General features: G+C 53.3%; 1 protein-coding gene across 2 annotated transcripts in view; it reads left to right on the forward strand.

Annotated features, from left to right (window-relative positions):
• The window catches only part of SLCO3A1 (solute carrier organic anion transporter family member 3A1), a 246,849-nt gene extending 227,288 nt beyond the window's left edge, over positions 1-19,561 (forward strand). Inside the window, exons 10-11 of one of the 2 annotated variants that reach the window (XM_036277812.1) lie at positions 11,611-11,853; positions 19,000-19,561. In XM_036277812.1, coding sequence (XP_036133705.1) covers positions 11,611-11,853; positions 19,000-19,082 — 326 coding nt within the window. In that variant the 3' untranslated portion in view covers positions 19,083-19,561. Of the gene's footprint in view, positions 1-11,610; positions 13,118-18,999 lie in introns of those variants that run through there. The other variant, XM_036277811.1, reaches the window with a different exon arrangement.
• The last annotated feature ends 1,864 nt before the right edge of the window (positions 19,562-21,425 follow it).

A 21,425-nucleotide genomic window follows, 5' to 3' on the forward strand; every position in this document is an offset into this window, starting at 1 on the left:
CAGACTAGACTAGAGTGTCGGCTCTGCAGGGAGAGGCCTACCTAGAAACCTAACGATGGAGCCAAGGCAGACTAGACTAGAGTGTCAGGTTTGTAGGTAGGCCTCTCCCTGCAGAGCCAACGACGGAGCCAAGACAGACTAAACTAGTCTAGACTATAGTCTCAGGTTTGTAGGTAGGCCTCTCCCTGCAGAGCCAATGATGGAGCCAAGTCTCACTAGACTAGAGTGTCAGGTTTGTAGGTAGGCCTCTCCCTGCAGAGCCAATGATGGAGCCAAGTCTGACTAGACTAGAGTGTCAGGTGTGTAGGTAGCCCTCTCCCTGCAGAGCCAACGACGGAGCCAAGACAGACTAGACTAGAGTGTCAGGTTTGTAGGTAGGCCTCTCCCTGCAGAGGCAACGATGGAGCCAAGTCAGACTAGACTAGAGTGTCAGGTTTGTCGGTAGGCCTCTCCCTGCAGAGGCAACGACGGAATCAAGGCAGCCTAGAATATAGTGTCAGGTTTGTAGGTAGGCCTCTCTCTGCAGAGCAAACGACGGAGCCAAGACAGACTAAACTAGTCTAGTCTATAGTGTCAGGCGAGTAGGTAGGCCTCTCCCTGCAGAGCCAACGATGGAGCCAAGTCAGACTAGACTAGAGTGTCAGGTTTGTAGGTAGGCCTCTCCCTGCAGAGCCAATGACGGAACCAAGGCAGACTAGACTAGAGTGTCAGGTTTGTAGGTAGGCCTCTCCCTGCAGAGGCAATGATGGAGCCAAGTCTGACTAGACTAGAGTGTCAGTTTGTAGGTAGGCCTCTCCCTCTAGAGGCAACGACGGAGCCAAGTCAGACTAGATAGAGTGTCAGGTTTGTAGGTAGGCCTCTCCCTGCAGAGCCAACGACGGAATCAAGGCAGCCTAGACTAGAGTGTCAGGTTTGTAGGTAGGCCTCTCCCTGCAGAGCCAACGATGGAGCCAAGTCAGACTAGACTAGAGTGTCGGCTCTGCAGGAAGAGGCCTATCTACAAACCTGACACTCTAGTCTAGTCTGTCTTGGCTCCGTGATTGGCTCTGCAGAGAGAGGCCTACCTACAAACCTGACACTCTAGTCTAGTCTGACTTGGCTCCATCGTTGGCTCTGCAGGGAGAGGCCTACCTACTCGCCTGACACTATAGACTAGACTAGTTTAGTCTGTCTTGGCTCCGTCGTTGGCTCTGCAGAGAGAGGCCTACCTACAAACCTGACACTCTAGTCTAGTCTGTCTTGGCTCCCTGAATGGCTCTGCAGAGAGAGGCCTACCTACAAACCTGACACTCTAGTCTAGTCTGACTTGGCTCCATCGTTGGCTCTGCAGGGAGAGGCCTACCTACTCGCCTGACACTATAGACTAGACTAGTTTAGTCTGTCTTGGCTCTGTCGTTGGCTCTGCAGAGAGAGGCCTACCTACAAACCTGACACTCTAGTCTAGTCTGCCTTGGCTCCGTCGTTGGCTCTGCAGAGAGAGGCCTACCTACTCGCCTGACACGATAGTCTAGACTAGTTTAGTCTATCTTGGCTCTGTCGTAGGCTCTGCAGAGAGAGGACTACCTATATACCTGACACTCTAGTCTAGTCTGACTTGGCTCCATCATTAGCTCTGCAGGGAGAGGCCTACCTACAAACCTGACACTCTAGTCTAGTCTTACTTGGCTCCATCGTTGCCTCTGCAGGGAGAGGCCTACCTACAAACCTGACACTCTAGTCTAGTCTGTCTTGGCTCCGTCGTTGGCTCTGCAGGGAGAGGCCTACCTACAAACCTGACACTCTAGTCTAGTCTGCCTTGATTCCGTCGTTGGCTCTGCAGGGAGAGGCCTACCTACAAACCTGACACTATAGTCTAGACTAGTCTAGTCTGTCTTGGCTCCGTCGTTGGCTCTGCAGGGAGAGGCCTACCTACAAACCTGATACTGTAGACTAGAGTGTCAGGTTTGTAGGTAGGCCGCTCCCTGCGGAACAAAGGAAGGAGCCAAGGCAGACTAGACTAGAGTGTCAGGTTTGTAGGTAGGCCTCTCCCTGCAGAGCCAACGATGGAGCCAAGTCAAACTAGACTAGAGTGTCGGCTCTGCAGGGAGAGGCCTACCTACAAACCTAACGATGGAGCCAAGGCAGACTAGACTATAGTGTCAGGCGTGTAGGTAGGCCTCTCACTGCAGAGCCAACGACGGAGCCAAGGCAGACTAAACTAGTCTAGACTATCGTGTCAGGTTTGTAGGTAGGCCTCTCCCTGCAGAGCCAACGACGGAGCCAAGACAGACTAAACTAGTCTAGACTATCGTGTCAGGCGAGTAGGTAGGCCTCTCTCTGCAGAGCCAACGACGGAGCCAAGACAGACTAGACTAGAGTGTCAGGTTTGTAGGTAGGCCTCTCCCTGCAGAGCCAACGACGGAGCCAAGGCAGACTAAACTAGTCTAGACTATATAGTCAGGTTTGGAGGTAGGCCTCTCCCTGCAGAGGCAACGATGGAGCCAAGTCAGACTAGACTACAGTATCAGGTTTGTAGGTAGGCCTCTCCCTGCACAGCCAACGATGGAGCCAAGTCAGACTAGACTAGAGTGTCAGGTTTGTAGGTAGGCCTCTCCCTGCAGAGCCAACGCCGGAGCCAAGACAGACTAAACTAGACTATAGTGTCAGGTTTGTAGGTAGGCCTCTCTCTGCAGAGCCAACGACGGAGCCAAGACAGACTAAACTAGTCTAGAGTATATTGTCAGGTTTGTAGGTAGGCCTCTCTCTGCAGAGCCAACGATGGAACCAAGTCAGACTAGACTAGAGTGTCAGGTTTGTAGGTAGGCCTCTCCCTGCAGAGGCAACGATGGAGCCAAGTCAGACTAGACTAGAGTGTCAGGTTTGTAGGTAGGCCTCTCCCTGCAGAGGCAACGATGGAGCCAAGTCAGACTAGACTAGAGTATCAGGTTTGTAGGTAGGCCTCTCCCTGCAGAGCCAACGAGGGAGAGGCCTACCTACTAACCTGACACTCCAGTCTACTGTAGTCTACTGTCAAGTTGGTAGGCTGGCCTCTCTCTACAGAGTTGGCCTGTGCTCCATGGCTGGTTCTGCAAGGAGAGGCCTATCTACCAACCCAATACTCTACTCTACTCCAGTATTCCTTAGATCCGTGGTTTACTCTGCAATGAGAGGCCTACCTACCAACCTGACACTTAAGTCCAGTTTACTGTGGTCTCCTCTAAACTATTAGTCTAGTTTGCCTTTGCTCCCTCTTTGGTTCTGCAGGGAGTGGCCTACCTACCAACCTCATACTCTAGTCTAGTGTAGTCTATTCTACTCTTTCCTGGCTCCATCATTATGTTTGTAGGTAGGCCTCTCCCTGGAGAGCCAATGACGGAATCAAGGCAGACTAGACTAGTCTAGACTATAGTGTCAGGTTTGTAGGTAGGCCTCTCCTTGCAGAGCCAACGATGGAGCCAAGTCAGACTAAACTAGTCTAGACTAGAGTGTCAGGTTTGTAGGTAGGCCTCTCTCTGCAGAGCCAACGACGGAGCCAAGACAGACTAAACTAGTCTAGACTAGAGTGTCAGGTTTGTAGGTAGACCTCTCCTTGCAGAGGCAATGATGGAGCCAAGTCAGACTAAACTAGTCTAGACTAGAGTGTCAGGTTTGTAGGTAGGCCTCCCTCTGCAGAGCCAACGACGAAATCAAGGCAGACTACACTAGTCTAGACTATTGTGTCAGGTTTGTAGGTAGGCTTCTCCCTGCAGAGCCAACGTCGGAATCAAGGCAGACTAGACTAGAGTATTAGGTTTGTAGGTAGGCCTCTCCCTGCAGTGCCAACGACGGAATCAAGGCAGACCAGACTAGAGTATCAGGTTTGTAGGTAGGCCTCTCCCTGCAGAGCTAATGATGGAGCCAAGTCTGACTAGACTAGAGTGTCAGGTTTGTAGGTAGGCCTCTCCCTGCAGAGCCAACGACGGAGCCAAGACAGACTAGACTACAGTGTCAGGTTTGTAGGTAGGCCTCTCCCTGCAGAGGCAACGATGGAGCCAAGTCAGACTAGACTAGAGTGTCAGGTTTGTAGGTAGGCCTCTCCCTGCAGAGCCAACGACGGAATCAAGGCAGCCTAGACTATAGTGTCAGGTTTGTAGGTAGGCCTCTCTCTGCAGAGCCAACGACGGAGCCAAGACAGACTAAACTAGTCTAGTCTATAGTGTCAGGCGAGTAGGTAGGCCTCTCCCTGCAGAGCCAACGATGGAGCCAAGTCAGACTAGACTAGAGTGTCAGGTTTGTAGGTAGGCCTCTCTCTGCAGAGCCATTCACGGAGCCAAGACAGACTAGACTAGAGTGTCAGGTTTGTAGGTAGGCCTCTCCCTGCAGAGCCAACGACGGAATCAAGGCAGCCTAGACTATAGTGTCAGGTTTGTAGGTAGGCCTCTCTCTGCAGAGCCAACGACGGAGCCAAGACAGACCAGACTAGAGTGTCAGGTTTGTAGGTAGGCCTCTCTCTGCAGAGACAAATATGGAACCAAGACAGACTAGACTAGAGTGTCAGGTTTGTAGGTAGGCCTCTCCCTGCAGAGGAAACTACGGAATCAAGGCAGACTAGACTAGAGTATCAGGTTTGTAGGTAGGCCTCTCTCTGCAGAGCCAACGACGGAGCCAAGACAGACTAAACTAGTCTAGTCTATAGTGTCAGGCGAGTAGGTAGGCCTCTCCCTGCAGAGCCAACGATGGAGCCAAGTCAGACTAGACTAGAGTGTCAGGTTTGTAGGTAGGCCTCTCTCTGCAGAGCCATTCACGGAGCCAAGACAGACTAGACTAGAGTGTCAGGTTTGTAGGTAGGCCTCTCCCTGCAGAGCCAACGACCGAATCAAGGCAGCCTAGACTATAGTGTCAGGTTTGTAGGTAGGCCTCTCTCTGCAGAGCCAACGACGGAGCCAAGACAGACCAGACTAGAGTGTCAGGTTTGTAGGTAGGCCTCTCTCTGCAGAGCCAACGACGGAGCCAAGACAGACTAAACTAGTCTAGACTATATTGTCAGGTTTGTAGGTAGGCCTCTCCCTGCAGAGACAAATATGGAACCAAGACAGACTAGACTAGAGTGTCAGGTTTGTAGGTAGGCCTCTCCCTGCAGAGGAAACTACGGAATCAAGGCAGACTAGACTAGAGTATCAGGTTTGTAGGTAGGCCTCTCCCTGCAGAGCCGACACTCTAGTCTAGTCTGCCTTGGCTCCATCGTTGGCTCTGCAGGTCGAGGCCTACCTACAAACCTAACGATGGAGCCAAGTCTGACTAGACTAGAGTGTCAGGTTTGTAGGTAGGCCTCTCCCTGCAGAGCCAACGACGGAGCCAAGACAGACTAAACTAGTCTAGACTATAGTGTCAGGTTTGTAGGTAGGCCTCTCCCTGCAGAGCCAACGACGGAGCCAAGACAGACTAGACTAGAGTATCAGGTTTGTAGGTAGGCCTCTCCCTGCAGAGGCAACGATGGAGCCAAGGCAGACTAGACTAGAGTGTCAGGTTTGTAGGTAGGCCTCTCCCTGCAGACCCAACGATGGAGCCAAGTCAGACTAGACTAGAGTGTCGGCTCTGCAGGGAGAGGCCTACCTAGAAACCTAACGATGGAGCCAAGGCAGACTAGACTAGAGTGTCAGATTTGTAGGTAGGCCTCTCCCTGCAGAGCCAACGACGGAGCCAAGACAGACTAAACTAGTCTAGACTATAGTCTCAGGTTTGTAGGTAGGCCTCTCCCTGCAGAGCCAATGATGGAGCCAAGTCTCACTAGACTAGAGTGTCAGGTTTGTAGGTAGGCCTCTCCCTGCAGAGCCAATGATGGAGCCAAGTCTGACTAGACTAGAGTGTCAGGTGTGTAGGTAGCCCTCTCCCTGCAGAGCCAACGACGGAGCCAAGACAGACTAGACTAGAGTGTCAGGTTTGTAGGTAGGCCTCTCCCTGCAGAGCCAACGATGGAGCCAAGTCAGACTAGACTAGAGTGTCAGGTTTGTCGGTAGGCCTCTCCCTGCAGAGGCAACGACGGAATCAAGGCAGCCTAGAATATAGTGTCAGGTTTGTAGGTAGGCCTCTCTCTGCAGAGCAAACGACGGAGCCAAGACAGACTAACTAGTCTAGTCTATAGTGTCAGGCGAGTAGGTAGGCCTCTCCCTGCAGAGCCAACGATGGAGCCAAGTCAGACTAGACTAGAGTGTCAGGTTTGTAGGTAGGCCTCTCCCTGCAGAGCCAATGACGGAACCAAGGCAGACTAGACTAGAGTGTCAGGTTTGTAGGTAGGCCTCTCCTGCAGAGGCAATGATGGAGCCAAGTCTGACTAGACTAGAGTGTCAGTTTGTAGGTAGGCCTCTCCCTCTAGAGGCAACGACGGAGCCAAGTCAGACTAGATAGAGTGTCAGGTTTGTAGGTAGGCCTCTCCCTGCAGAGCCAACGACGGAATCAAGACAGACTAGACTAGAGTGTCAGGTTTGTAGGTAGGCCTCTCCCTGCAGAGCCAACGATGGAGCCAAGTCAGACTAGACTAGAGTGTCGGCTCTGGAGGGAGCGGCCTACCTACAAACCTGACACTCTAGTCTAGTCTGACTTGGCTCCGTCTTTGGCTCTGAGGGAGAGGCCTACCTACAAACCTGACACTCTAGTCTAGTCTGACTTGGCTCCATCGTTGGCTCTGCAGAGAGAGGCCTACCTACTCGCCTGACACGATAGTCTAGACTAGTTTAGTCTGCCTTGGCTCCGTCGTTGGCTCTGCAGGGAGAGGCCTACCTACAAACCTGACACTCTAGTCTAGTCTGTCTTGGCTCCCTGATTGGCTCTGCAGAGAGAGGCCTACCTACAAACCTGACACTCTAGTCTAGTCTGACTTGGCTCCATCGTTGGCTCTGCAGGGAGAGGCCTACCTACTCGCCTGACACTATAGACTAGACTAGTTTAGTCTGTCTTGGCTCTGTCGTTGGCTCTGCAGAGAGAGGCCTACCTACAAACCTGACACTCTAGTCTAGTCTGTCTTGGCTCCGTCGTTGGCTCTGCAGAGAGAGGCCTACCTACTCGCCTGACACTATAGTCTAGACTAGTTTAGTCTATCTTGGCTCTGTCGTAGGCTCTGCAGAGAGAGGACTACCTATATACCTGACACTCTAGTCTAGTCTGACTTGGCTCCATCATTAGCTCTGCAGGGAGAGGCCTACCTACAAACCTGACACTCTAGTCTAGTCTTACTTGGCTCCATCGTTGCCTCTGCAGGGAGAGGCCTACCTACAAACCTGACACTCTAGTCTAGTCTGTCTTGGCTCCGTCGTTGGCTCTGCAGGGAGAGGCCTACCTACAAACCTGACACTCTAGTCTAGTCTGCCTTGATTCCGTCGTTGGCTCTGCACGGAGAGGCCTACCTACAAACCTGATACTCTAGTCTAGTCTGTCTTGGCTCCGTCGTTGGCTCTGCAGGGAGAGGCCTACCTACAAACCTGACACTATAGTCTAGACTAGTCTAGTCTGTCTTGGCTCCGTCGTTGGCTCTGCAGGGAGAGGCCTACCTACAAACCTAACGATGCAGACTAGACTAGAGTGTCAGGCGTGTAGGTAGGCCTCTCCCTTCGGAGCCAAGGACGGAGCCAAGGCAGACTAGACTAGAGTATCAGGTTTGTAGGTAGGCCTCTCCCTGCAGAGCCAACGATGGAGCCAAGTCAAACTAGACTAGAGTGTCGGCTCTGCAGGGAGAGGCCTACCTACAAACCTAACGATGGAGCCAAGGCAGACTAGACTATAGTGTCAGGCGTGTAGGTAGGCCTCTCTCTGCAGAGCCAACACGGAGCCAAGGCAGACTAGACTAGTCTAGACTATAGTGTCAGGTTTGTAGGTAGGCCTCTCCCTGCAGAGCCAACGACGGAGCCAAGACAGACTAAACTAGTCTAGACTATCGTGTCAGGCGAGTAGGTAGGCCTCTCTCTGCAGAGCCAACGACGGAGCCAAGGCAGACTAGACTAGAGTGTCAGGTTTGTAGGTAGGCCTCTCCCTGCAGAGCCAACGACGGAGCCAAGGCAGACTAAACTAGTCTAGACTATATAGTCAGGTTTGTAGGTAGGCCTCTCCCTGCAGAGGCAACGATGGAGCCAAGTCAGACTAGACTACAGTATCAGGTTTGTAGGTAGGCCTCTCCCTGCACAGCCAACGATGGAGCCAAGTCAGACTAGACTAGAGTGTCAGGTTTGTAGGTAGGCCTCTCCCTGCAGAGCCAACGCCGGAGCCAAGACAGACTAAACTAGACTATAGTGTCAGGTTTGTAGGTAGGCCTCTCTCTGCAGAGCCAACGACGGAGCCAAGACAGACTAAACTAGTCTAGAGTATATTGTCAGGTTTGTAGGTAGGCCTCTCTCTGCAGAGCCAACGATGGAACCAAGTCAGACTAGACTAGAGTGTCAGGTTTGTAGGTAGGCCTCTCCCTGCAGAGCCAACGATGGAGCCAAGTCAGACTAGACTAGAGTGTCAGGTTTGTAGGTAGGCCTCTCCCTGCAGAGCCAAAGACGGAGCCAAGTCAGACTAGACTAGAGTATCAGGTTTGTAGGTAGGCCTCTCCCTGCAGAGCCAACGAGGGAGAGGCCTACCTACTAACCTGACACTCCAGTCTACTGTAGTCTACTGTCAAGTTGGTAGGCTGGCCTCTCTCTACAGAGTTGGCCTGTGCTCCATGGCTGGTTCTGCAAGGAGAGGCCTATCTACCAACCCAATACTCTACTCTACTCCAGTATTCCTTAGATCCGTGGTTTACTCTGCAATGAGAGGCCTACCTACCAACCTGACACTTAAGTCCAGTTTACTGTGGTCTCCTCTAAACTATTAGTCTAGTTTGCCTTGCTCCCTCTTTGGTTCTGCAGGGAGTGGCCTACCTACCAACCTCATACTCTAGTCTAGTGTAGTCTATTCTACTCTTTCCTGGCTCCATCATTATGTTTGTAGGTAGGCCTCTCCCTGCAGAGCCAGCGACGGAATCAAGGCAGACTAGACTAGTCTAGACTATAGTGTCAGGTTTGTAGGTAGGCCTCTCCTTGCAGAGCCAACGATGGAGCCAAGACAGACTAAACTAGTCTAGACTATCGTGTCAGGTTTGTAGGTAGGCCTCTCCCTGCAGAGCCAACGACGGAGCCAAGACAGACTAAACTAGTCTAGACTAGAGTGTCAGGTTTGTAGGTAGACCTCTCCTTGCAGAGGCAATGATGGAGCCAAGTCAGACTAAACTAGTCTAGACTAGAGTGTCAGGTTTGTAGGTAGGCCTCCCTCTGCAGAGCCAACGACGAAATCAAGGCAGACTACACTAGTCTAGACTATTGTGTCAGGTTTGTAGGTAGGCTTCTCCCTGCAGAGCCAACGTCGGAATCAAGGCAGACTAGACTAGAGTATTAGGTTTGTAGGTAGGCCTCTCCCTGCAGTGCCAACGACGGAATCAAGGCAGACCAGACTAGAGTATCAGGTTTGTAGGTAGGCCTCTCCCTGCAGAGCTAATGATGGAGCCAAGACAGACTGAACTAGTCTAGACTATATTGTCAGGTTTGTAGGTAGGCCTCTCCCTGCAGAGACAACGACGGAGCCAAGACAGACTAAACTAGTCTATAGTCTCAGGCGAGTAGGTAGGACTCTCCCTGCAGAGCCAACGACGGAATCAAGGCAGACCAGGCTAGAGTGTCAGGTTTGTGGGTAGGCCTCTCCCTGCAGAGCCAACGACAGAGCCAAGACAGATTAGACTAGAGTATCAGGTTTGTAGGTAGGCCTCTCCGTGCAGAGCCAACGACGGAATCAAGGCAGACTAGACTAGTCTAGACTACATTGTCAGGTTTGTAGGTAGGCTTCTCCCTGCAGAGCCAACGACGGAATCAAGGCAGACTAGACTAGAGTATCAGGTTTGTAGGTAGGCCTCTTTCTGCAGAACCAATGATGGAGCCAAGATAGACTAGACTAGAGTATCAGATTGGTAGGTAGGCCTGTCCCTGCAGAGCCAACGAGGGAGAGGCCTACCTACAAACCTGACACTCTAGCCTACTCTATCTTGACTCCGTTGTAAGGTTGGTAGGTAGGCATCTCCCTGCAGAGCCAATAACGGAGCCAAGGCTGACTAGACTAGAATACATTAGAGTAGACCTCAGGACACTTGTCTGTAGTGTCAGGTTGGTAGGTAGGCCTCTCCCTGCAGAGCCAATGACGGAGCCAAGACGGAGCCTACACAGACTATACTAGATTTCGTTGAGACAACTAGAGTCTCAGGTTCGTACAGAGGTCTCACTCCCCCGGAACAGCCACGGAGTCAAAGCTGACTAGAATAGACTAGAGTGTCAGGTTGGTAGGTAGGCCTCTTTGTGAAGAGCCAATTAGAGAGCCAAGGCAGACTAGACCAGAATACATTAGTGTAGACTAGACTTACATGTCACGTAGGTAGAAAGGCCTCTCTATGTAGAGCAAACGACAGAGCCCAGGCATAGTAGACCAGAATACATTAGGGTAGACCACAGTAGACTATACTTGTGTATCAGGTTGGTAGGTAGGCCTCTCCCTGCAGTCCCAACGATGGAGCCAAGACAGACTATCCTAAAGCAGACAGACTAGAGTGTTATGGTGGTACGTAGGACTCCCTGCAGAGACGATACAGCCAAGGCAGACTAGACCAGTCTACCGTAGGCTACAGTCTGCTAGCCTGGAGTGTGAGTGAGGTTGTGATAGCCGTCTTCAGTGAGAAGCTCAATGGACTCCATGAACACTGCCCTTTCCTCCTACACCCACATCATCGGTTTTCCCTGCTCTTATTGATGACCATCCATTTCTTTTCCGTAATGTACTACAATCACATACCCCTACGTTCCACACCAGAGACACATGGTATAACTTATTTTTACAATACTAGTGTTCAGTCACACACCAACCGTTGCTGTTCTTTTTTTATACAACCAGGGCCTTTGAGCTTGGGTTTCACAGCATTGCAATCAACACAGTATCTCAGAGCTGTAAACTAAGGGCTGCAAACTGTCTTCATATCCTCCGCCTGTTTGACTGGTTTTTGCTTTGCCACAATTCTGTGCTGTAAGGAGTTTACAAGTTCAAAGCTTAGGATGAAGAGGATTGTGGGCCAGTGGTAGCATCCGGGGGAAGGGAAGTTGTCAATGCGTGTGCAAATATTTTATATTGAACACCACACCCTTATATTTACATGTGTGTGCACATAAATATAGGTGACCTCTGTGTATATGTAGGCGCATACACAGGGTTGACTGTACTCATCTTCAACTTGTGGTCCTTTATGGTCCTAAGTCCATTTACTGAAAGTCACACAGTCCCTGGGAGGCCCACGCAGAAGAAGAACCCACAGCACGATCTCTCGTTGTTTTTCCCCTCCAATGCACTGCTGAGCGGCACCAGGAGTGTCTCCCTTCAGGAAGGGCCACCGAGATCCGATAAGCCCTGGCATTGTTATCCCCTCGGTGCAGATGGGAAACTGAGGCACAGAGGGCTTAAGCAACTTGGTGAGGTTTGGGCCGAGCTGAGTCCGTCCCCCAAGCGGATCATTTCAGCCGCGTGTGCCATCAAGCCACCTGTGACATAGTCCGTCCCCTCCTCCACCAGCCCAAGAGCCGGACACTAAATGTCGTTTCCCTCCACCAGGTTTCATCCCCCCTCCTCTGATCTTCGGGGCCGGCATCGACTCCACCTGCCTGTTCTGGAGCACCTTCTGCGGGGAGCAGGGCGCCTGCGCCCTGTACGACAATGTGGTCTACAGATACTTGTACGTGAGCATCGCCATTGCACTCAAATCCTTCGCCTTCATCCTCTACACCACCACGTGGCAGTGTCTGCGGAAAAACTATAAACGCTACATCAAAAACCACGAGGGCGGGCTGAGCACCAGTGAGTTCTTTGCCTCTACTCTGACCGTAGACAATCTGGGGAGGGACCCTGTGCCCGCAAACCAGACGCATAGGACAAAGTTTATCTATAACCTTGAAGATCATGAGTGGTGTGAGAACATGGAGTCCGTTTTATAGTGACGCGAGCAGCTCAGAACTCTGTGTGGTAATCAAAGGGTCATTTTTCCTACAAAAAGAAAACAAGTTTTCCAAAAACAACTACACACACACACACACACACACACACACACACACATCCTTTTTCTCCAAATCAGAGCCAGACGGGAGTCAGAATGAGGAGAGCATGGGACCAGTGTCTGGCGAGTGACCGACCCGCGGGGCTCAGAGCCTGGTCCTTGGAGCCACCGCACAGTGTTCCAGGACACTGACAGCTGCAAGCAACAGGCACTGCCAGGTTCAGGGAACAGTGGTGCCCACTTGGAGGACGGACATCTCCGAACACACATACAGCATACAGAACAACAGAACAGCCGTTCTCAGAGAGTCTACTAAAACACACGTTGACAGCATTGCAGGATGAGCACTAGTGACATACCCCGTGCCCCCCCTGTGGGGGGGGCAGGCAAGTCGGAGGAGGGAAGCCCGCTCCTCTCTCTAACTTTCGCAATATGGGTCACTGTGTAGACCCCTCACCCAGTCTGCATGTGGTTCCAGGCCCCCGAGTTCTCTCAGCGATGCTAATGGGTGATCCGTGCTGGAGTCTAAGTGGCACCTCTCACCAGCTCCATTTCCATGTTCAAGACCGAGGGCCCGAGGGGGAGCCGGGCGTGGGGGGCCAGCACCTCCCTTCCCCCAGCCCCGCAGAGTGACCTCAGGAAGCGGTGGGCCTCACCTGGCTATGACTGACCTCACTCAGAGCCGGTGAAACCCAACACAGCCCCCATTTGCTTACATTTGCCAAACATTTTGCCATTTTTTAAAAGAGGAAAAAAAAAAATGCAATGCATATGACTTTTCAACTGTTGTCTGTACAATCCTCTAATACTATTTTTAACTACATCGGAAATCGGTGTTAACCCTTCAGTCACTAACAGTTCTCTAGGCCGGATTTACTATGCTGGTTGCTTTTACTTTCTTCCTTTTTTTAATGCATCAAAAATATAATGTGATTCAAGGGATGAAATTCATCTATTGTAATTTTTTTCCTAATCATTTTATCCTTCGGACAGTCTGCAAAAGCAAGAATATACAGTGTGTTGCAAATAGGGGGGAAATGCTCCTGCCTTGGAAAAAACCACACTGGAGACAGGGAGGGCAATGGGATGAATTGCAAATCAAACGTACCTTCTGGGGTTCCTCCCGGGACGCACTGACCCGTCGCAGGAGGCCCCTTGATATGCATGCCTCATGTTCCAAGAGGTGTTCTTTCCGGCCTGAGGAGGAGACACGCGTGGATGTGGATCATGTGGGTCGTGTGCGTGGCTGCGATGCTTGTGGGGAGAGGATAGAGAGAGAGAAAGGCCTGTGATGTCTGATGAGGAATAAACCCACAGGCTCCTGGAGGCTACGGCATGTCCAGCGTGCAGGAGTCTCGGTGAGGTTTGCAGGGTCAGTCTTGAACTAAGAGGCCTGCGTGTGTGCACATGTGTGTGTGTGGAAAGTGACCGAACCTCATATGGCTAGAGAGCAACCCTGTCATTGTTTGGGGTGAGAATCATGAAAACCTGTGCAGCAGGAGACTCGGCCTGAGAAGGCTGTTTCCCAGGTTGCTGGGTCGGAACGCATGTCCACGTACACGCACACGCCACCCCGTTTACTTACCGCCACGCTTCCTCGGTGACCTTTGTCCCGGCTGACCATGAGTCTGGGGAGGACCTCCGTCCGGGTTGGTTCGGTTGCTTGGTCTGCTCTCCTGCCTCTGGTACGTAGCTGCTGTCACCCAAAAAGCAAAAGAAAGAAAGAATCAGAGAGAAGGGCGTTGTACCCAGTTTTTCACAAGCATTGTAAAAGGGGTGGCTTGAGTGGCAGCCTCAAAACAGAGACGCCCCACGGAGGAAGGACAGGCCAAAGAGAAGCTTGTGTGGCGGTGTGGGGTCGCCGGGATCAGCTCCCGGGGACGGGGTGCTTCCGAAACAGCACTTTGCCCTGTGCGTTGTAGTCAGTCCTTGTCACGGGAGTGGGCCTGTTCTCCGGCTAATTCAGGGATGCTGCCGCCACCCAGGCCTCCCTCCGTGTCACTGTGCGGGCTGAGGGCAGGTTGGGAAAACGCACTAACAGGTCCCCGCCCTCTTAGAGGTCACGGCAGAGCCCCCCAGACAACACACACACACCCCAGCGCCTCACGGAGCTGTTCGCTTTTCCTTGTACGTTTTGGAAAACGCGCATGTTGGACTTTTTCCTAAGATTTTGGGAAGAGGGAGTACAAGGTTGGAAGGGCCAAGGGAAACCACTCCAGAGCTCAGAGTTATCAGCAATGGGACAGACGTCAAGTCCCCTGGGCTGGGTGTGTCAGTCACCGTTCAAGTCCGCACACAGAACAGGGAACGGTACCCTCGTCATTGTTCCCCTTTGTGCTATGAGGAGCCGTTGTTCAGACCCCGCCAGACCCAGCTCTGGGTGATCTGTTTGGTTTGGGGTGGTATTCCGAATGAAGAGGTTTCCTGGTAAGATCTCCCCTGGACTTACAGAAAACAAAAACGTAAGAGACAGAATCGACCGAAGAAGTGGATGAGGTCCTCTCTCTACTACAGACTCCTCCAACACCTTAGACAAGCCCAGAGATGGACCATAGTCTCTTTCCTGCCCCTTTGGCCAGATTTTCCTGACTCCTGACTACAGACTGAGACATCGCTTTACCAGTGTGGCTCCTGCGTAGGAAGCGAGCGCATTTTGTGGGAGTCTCTCCCTCTCTCTCTGCCCCTCTGTCCCCCTCTCCCCTGCCCTTGGGGGTACTTGGCTTCTGTGGTCCTTCCAGGGAGACGAGCAGGTTTGCACCCCGCTTCCCACCTCACAGAGGAAGGCTGGGCTGCTCCAGGGCACCCCGGGGACTGTCACCCCAGAAGGCCACAGCATGCCAGCTTCCCTTGCAGCTAATGGAGGCAAGAGGGGCCTCTTCGTGGGCCCCAGGAGTCAGCTTAACTGCTTAACAAGCAAAATAATAAGGGGGAACCATAATAATGAGGAGCTTCTGAGGGGCCCTTTGACAGAGTCCCTACATCTTCTGAGCAGGAAGGAGTGTGATCTCCATAAAAATCGCTTCTCCCCCCCGCCCCCTTGCTGACGACAGCCAACCTAAGAGGGGGTTTCTGAGGGTTAGTCATTCACACATTCAAGCAGGTCACGTGTAGAAATCAAAGCAGCTGGTCGAAGTCAGGAGCAGAGGGGGAGGCGGGATGGACGTCCGTCCCGGTGGGTGGACTTAACACTTTATTGCTGTGGTTTGGTTTATTGGTTTGGTGGAGGTGAGGGAGAAAAGCCAGCATGTATATTCTCAGTCCGACAGACAGATTATTTGCTGCCTTGTACTGTTCCTGCCTGACTCGTGGCTGCTTGGGAAAACCAGGTATCTGGCGGGAAGCAAAAGGACCTATCAGACCCATAGCCCTGCCCTCGGCCACCTGCCCTCGGCCAGGACCAGCCAGAATCCAGGGCCAATGCCTCAGGGGAGCCATGATCCCTAAGAGGTTGCTCCTGACACCCAACGCGACCGAGAGAATTCGTTTGGGACGTAAATATTGTCCGGGCCCTTCTCGCTCAAGGGGCTCACCTCCCTAGCAGTCCGGGTCCCCGATCCTGCAGGGACTAACTGATCTCAGAACAGCGGGCCCTAAATGAAGCCTTCGGTCCCAGTCCGCCGGGACCACGGTGGCTCGAGATTAAATTGGTGGAACAGGATTCTGCCTGGTGGGCACGTTGCCCGGCGTAACCCGTGGAAGCGGCTGTGTGCACAGCGACCCCCACACCTCCCTGCTCACACTGGCAGGTGACCTCAGAGAGCTTGGTCGTCACAGCAGGGAGGACACGAGTCCTAAAAGCCTCAAGTGGGGACTCAGAAAAGCAAAGATTCCCCAGGCCCCAGAAATCTGTGACTACCGTGGGGACAGGGACAGACGCCCACTCAGCATCGGTGTGGTAGCACAACTTCCTTCGCGGGGTTCGCGTCATTTTGGGGTGCACTGTGGAAGCCTGAGGTTGTCTGCCGTGTAGGTGTTTCATTCATTTACGCAAGCGAGGCTCTCTGCCAGGCCCTGGACCAGATGCAAAGGTTTGAAAACAGTAACAGGGTCCTGACTTCCAGGAGGTCCCAGTTCAACGTGAGACCTGAACACAAACCAAAGCAATAGAATAATCATGCAGAGAGCCAGTCTGTCTGTCTGTCTGGGTGTGAGAAGGGCCGACTCCTGCTGGTGGTGAGTTCTGGCATGGGGCCAGAGCAGCCGGAAGGTCAGGGAGGGGAATCTAGACACCGGACCTGAAGCAGCGTGGGTGTCTGTCCCCCTCCGTGGGGCCAGGGGATGGACTGCCCGGGCTTTGAGAGCCGTGATGTCCTACCAGGAAAGGGGCCTTCGGCAGGGAGCACACCGGGCGTGGGCTGTCCCACACAGCTGTCTGCAGGGCGGAGGCTGTGTCTGGGCTGGAGCCAGGGTCCGAGGGCCCTCTGAGCTCGGGCGGCACCCCAGTCTGTGGCTCTAGCGGCTGTGGTCACGTGTTGGAAGTGTCCTCAGCCAGGGGACCAGTAACTCTGCAGCTCCTGACCCAGGAGGCTAGTTACGGTATCCCGTTTCCCAAGAATGAGGTAAGTAGCCCATCAGTGTCAGGGTGTGTCATCCTTTCGTAAGTGGTGGCGGCGGGCTGGGAGGGAACAGGTAGAAACCAGAGGCAGAGGAGTGAAGACAGACACTGAGAAGTATTTCGCCCCCTTCCTCCGTCCCTCCAGCACAAACACGGGCACCAACAGGCTGCCAGGTCCAGGCCAGGCGACATCATTGGTGAACACTGATAAGAATCACTGACATTTATCAAAGCACTGACTCGGAACCAGCTTCTTACCTATCTTAGCTCATTTAATCTCAGCAGTGGCCTCCTAGTCAGGAACTGGTATGAGCTTCCGTGTGTAAGACAGGAACATGAGACTTGAGAAGCTTCCAGAACCGGCTCATAGTCACAGCAGAGTAGGGATTCAAAGCTCACATTCTTAGCCTCATGGCTACTCACTCCCTACTCGGCAAGACAGAGGGACCGCTCGCCACCGTAGGGACTGACTGATCAGGAATCTGGCTGTAATGGGCTGGGGGGCCCCCACTTTCCCAGGCCCCCAGTGTAACCGTCGGGACCCAGCGACAGCTGTAGTCCAGGGATGGACCTTCCTTCCTGTGTTAGACCTGCTCTGACCCACAGAGCCCAGTGGTCAATGTATACAGGCTGATCCACCAGAAGCAGACAGGCAAGAGGAAGAACCGGGAGATGTCTCCACTCTGGTGCCTTCTGAACCACACTTCCAAAGCTTCAAGATGCAAGGGGTCACCCCTCTGCGCTGGCCATCAGCTCCAGGGCCGAGACCCCAGGCTCCTCTCCCGCCTGGTCACTGGGGTCCACAGCATCGACCTCAGGAGCTCGGCTCAGGCCCGGGGCCCTCAGACACACCGCGCTGGTCCCTGGTCGCATGTGTCTCTTATCAGACGCTAGGCTCTTAGAAACATTTAGAAACAGTTTCTAGACATTCCTATTTTTGCATTAATCTTTCGGGCCACCCGTGGATGACTGCCTGTGGAAGAAATACTCAGAATGTATGCTAAAGTGACCGCGTCCTTTTACAACGAGCAAACGGAAGCTTAACATTCTGTAGGTTGAGAGTCCACCATCCCGGGACATCCCCCCAAATTACGTGTCTCTTAAATTCAGGCTTTGTAGAAGTAGCTCTCACGAAGATACGGCCGTCCACACTTTTATTTTAGAATCTAAGCTCATCAAAGGGATCCCAAGTACGCAATGTAGGAGGTTCCGTTACAAGGGGAACACATCGAACATCGAACTCGAGTCCAACGTCTGCGGGGGGAAGGGGCTGGGGACCCAGGTCCGTACAGGCCAGGGGCCACAAGGTCACGCTTCAGCAGTGTCCTCCCACAACCCCACAAGGTAGGTGTCATTTTTCCCACGTTCTGGCTCTGAAAACAGGCTCAGGAGACCCAAGCATCCCCCGCGCCTAGTTAGAAAGTCCCCACCAGCCAGCGCCAGGTCTGCCTGGCTCTGGGACCCGTCACACGGTCCCCAAAGTGGGACACAGCTGCCTTCTTAGGACCTTTGATGAGGCCAATGGGGCATCTACTGTCAGGAAAACCCCGCAGGAGAGAAATGAACCCGGCGGTGGGGGAGAAAACCTCTGTAAAGTTTTGCCTACGGGCACAGCAATCTAAAATAAGGAAGCCTATTCTTTTGCTTTAGTAATTGAACATCAGAAGCGTTTTAAAACACTCCCTTCTTACCTTGGCCCCAACAGATACCGGATAACCCTCTGCCTTATTCGTTCTGTGCCCCAGAAGCGACCCTGCTCGCTCTCCTCTGTCCCAGCCTCCCCCGCTCCCTGCCCCCCAGACTTCAGGCAGGACCCCCAGGACTGTAAGAATCGAGCTCGTGAAGATGAGGGGCTGCTGCCATAAGCCCGATCTCAGCTGCCAGGTCCTGAGGAAGGCAGTGGCATGTCCAAGCTGCCACCGGCGTGCAGCCGGGTCAGAGTCCAAAGAGGACAAGTGACTGAGCAGGGATTCCACAGCGAGTCACGGCTTGTCAGTCATCCCAGGGGTGAGCCTGGTTTTGAGCACCTGTAAGTGAAGCCACAGCATCCCTTTGGAAGTGTGGCCTGGCCCGTGCCCCAGTGAGGAGGCTGTTTCTGTCCGCACGTGGTGAACATCTGTGACAATGACGAGCACGCTGCGCCTTGAGGGAGGGGAGAGCCCGACAGGGTCTGCGCACCTCCCAGAAAGATGTGGCCTCAGAAAGGTCTCTGGGCTCGGAACCCGTCTCCTTGGGGTTCTCAGAGCCAAACCCAGCCTGCACCGGCCTGACTTCCCAGTCTCGTGCACGCCGCTGGAGCGCCAGGGTGCGATTGTGTGAGCCTGAGAAAGTAGGAGAGCAGAGAAGACCGACCTCTCTTTTTCCTGTTCGCTCTTCTTCCCTCCTTCCCCTTTAGGCACAGAGTACCAGGACATTGAGACCGAGAAAACCTGTCCCGAGTCACACTCACCTTCAGAAGACTCCTTTGTGAGAAGCTGAGGGCCCGGCCCTGGTCCTGCAGACCGCAGCCCACCACCACCCGCAGACCGCGCGGGCCTGACCTAGCGCGCTCTGCCCTGCCCGAGAATCATGGGTCCCGAGTGCATGGTCCAGCCCGCCCATGGCCCTTTGAGGTGGCTGTGATCAGGAGGCCCCCAACCCCTCCTGGTACGCAGACTCCCTTTTGCCCGTCTCTTCTCCAGCTCCTGTGGGGATGACCCACTATCACGCTTTAGAAAACCCCTCCCCAGAATGCTTAACTGATGGAGGCAGCCAACGGCTCCTCCGAGATCCGCCCAGGCTGGGTTTCAGCAGGAGGGGTCCAAAGTCGCCCTGGTTCACAGAGTGGGGGGCTGGGGGAAACACACTCAACAGAATTGAGTGTGTTCTTCTGTATTTTTGCAGCTTCTATTTTCTAGATGAGCAGTTTAGAGATTCGTGATGTAAAGTACACACTGTACAATAGCTGAAAATTATATTAAAAGCACTATTTTAATTCTTCGTCTGCCTCCCGCTGTAATCTCTGTTCGCTCTCTGTGTGTCTCGGGCTCGAAGGATCCTGAAAGATTCTCGCGGGGAGTGTTTTTGGCTGTGTGTTCCGTGTTCACGGCCTTTGAAATTGTTCCAGAGAGCACGGGCTCTGGAGTCCGAACAGACCCGGTTCCTCACCCCGGCGCTCGGGCCCGGCAGGCAGGCTGAGTGTCTGAGCCCCGGCGCCGTTGGCTGTCAGACGGATGACTGACGCCTGCTTTGTACAAGTATCTGGCTTTCCTTTCCGATTGTCCCCCTCTCTGTAAGCCTGGGGAAACAAGACATCTTTATCTCAGGCTCTGCCCACAGGGCAGGACACCTGGTGGGTGCTCAGTGCAAAGCTGAGTGAATGAATGAATGAATGAATGGTGCGCAAATAGCCGCAGACCCATCAGCCTGTGGGCTCTGACTTCAGTCTCACTGCTCAGAGGCAACAGCAATATTTGCACCCCCCCCCCCCCCGGACTGGTCCACAGACCTTCCCACAGCTTCTCCCTCTGGGTGGAGCCCCGGTCATCTTTCCCATCCTTGCCAGACCTCTGCCCAGCTGCCTAGTTCTCCACACCTTAGCCTGCTGGCCAGACTCCCAGCTCAGGTGGACAAGTTGGTGAGGTCGATGCTCTGAAACCAGAGCTTGTCCGGCTGCTGTCACCTGAAGACAGCACCCACCTCAGCCCTGCGCTGACCCTCTGCCCTGGGGTAGGCGGTGTCGGGAAACCGCGTGCTTGGGCGAGTCCGCTTTCCTAGTCCTAGTACCTGCCCATTGGTATCTTAAGGCCTTTTTTTTTAACCTCTTCCTGTTATGTATGTGATCGTTTGCTTTTAGTTTTGCAAAGTGACATGATTTATTCTCTCCAGCATAGAAGCGCCAACAAAACGCAACTGCAGCCTTCTCTGTCCCGATGTGACAAGGTGCAGAATTCAGCAGCAGGAACGGCTGGTGGGTCCGCGAGGAGCTGGACCTCCTGTGTCCTGGAAGTCCAGCAGGGGGCGGGAGCAGGGGGCAGGGATGCAGGCTTGCAGCCCTCAACTTCCCGATCCTCTCCATCGGTAGTCTGGTTTCTCTTCTCTGGCAGTCTCTTCCCTCGTGAAGGCAATTCATCAAAGAGACACTCTCCTTCCACTTGATGTGAGCTTCACAGAGACACACGCTTTCTCATTGGAGTCAACAGATCCACCCTTCAGTATATAAGCGGGTCCATGAGAGCTGATCACCCAGCTCGTTCAACAGGCTCAGGGAGAAGAGTCTGCGTGGATTAAACTCCAAATGCCATCTGCTCCCAACGCCCTAGCAGCTGCCACCGCCAGCAGGCTGTGGTCCATCTTGATCCTGATCCGAAAACTCTGCTTGACCCTTTCCTCAGCCTCTGTAAAAGGGGCCGGGCATGCACCCAAGCATTTACCTCGACCCCAATAAACCAGGCCGTTGCATGGCCTTGAATGTGGGTCAGACACATCCAACTGGACAAAGTCCTGCTCCTCTTCTCGGTGGCCTTGGCTAGCTCAGAACAGTGCCGTAGAGAGATGCCGGTATTTAGTTCCCAGGGCAGAGGCTCGATTGCATTTGCCAGAGAGCGCTGACTCTTACCTTCCAGAGCTCTCGGGGTCCCAGGTATGAAATGCACACGCGTGTGTTGTTGGACCCCTGAAGGGGGCGCTATCAGACCTCAGGAGTGTTGCAAACGCTTGCCCACTTCTCCGAATTAAAGGGCGAAATAAACAGCAGGACACAGAGGCAAGGTGACCATCTATCTAGAAAGCAGCCTCGGGGACCTGACCTGGACATGGCAGAAGCCACTGGCCTCTGGGAAA

This window comes from Molossus molossus, unplaced genomic scaffold (genome assembly GCF_014108415.1).
Source record: "Molossus molossus isolate mMolMol1 unplaced genomic scaffold, mMolMol1.p scaffold_m16_p_24, whole genome shotgun sequence".
In the NCBI taxonomy this organism is placed as follows: Eukaryota; Metazoa; Chordata; class Mammalia; order Chiroptera; family Molossidae; genus Molossus; species Molossus molossus.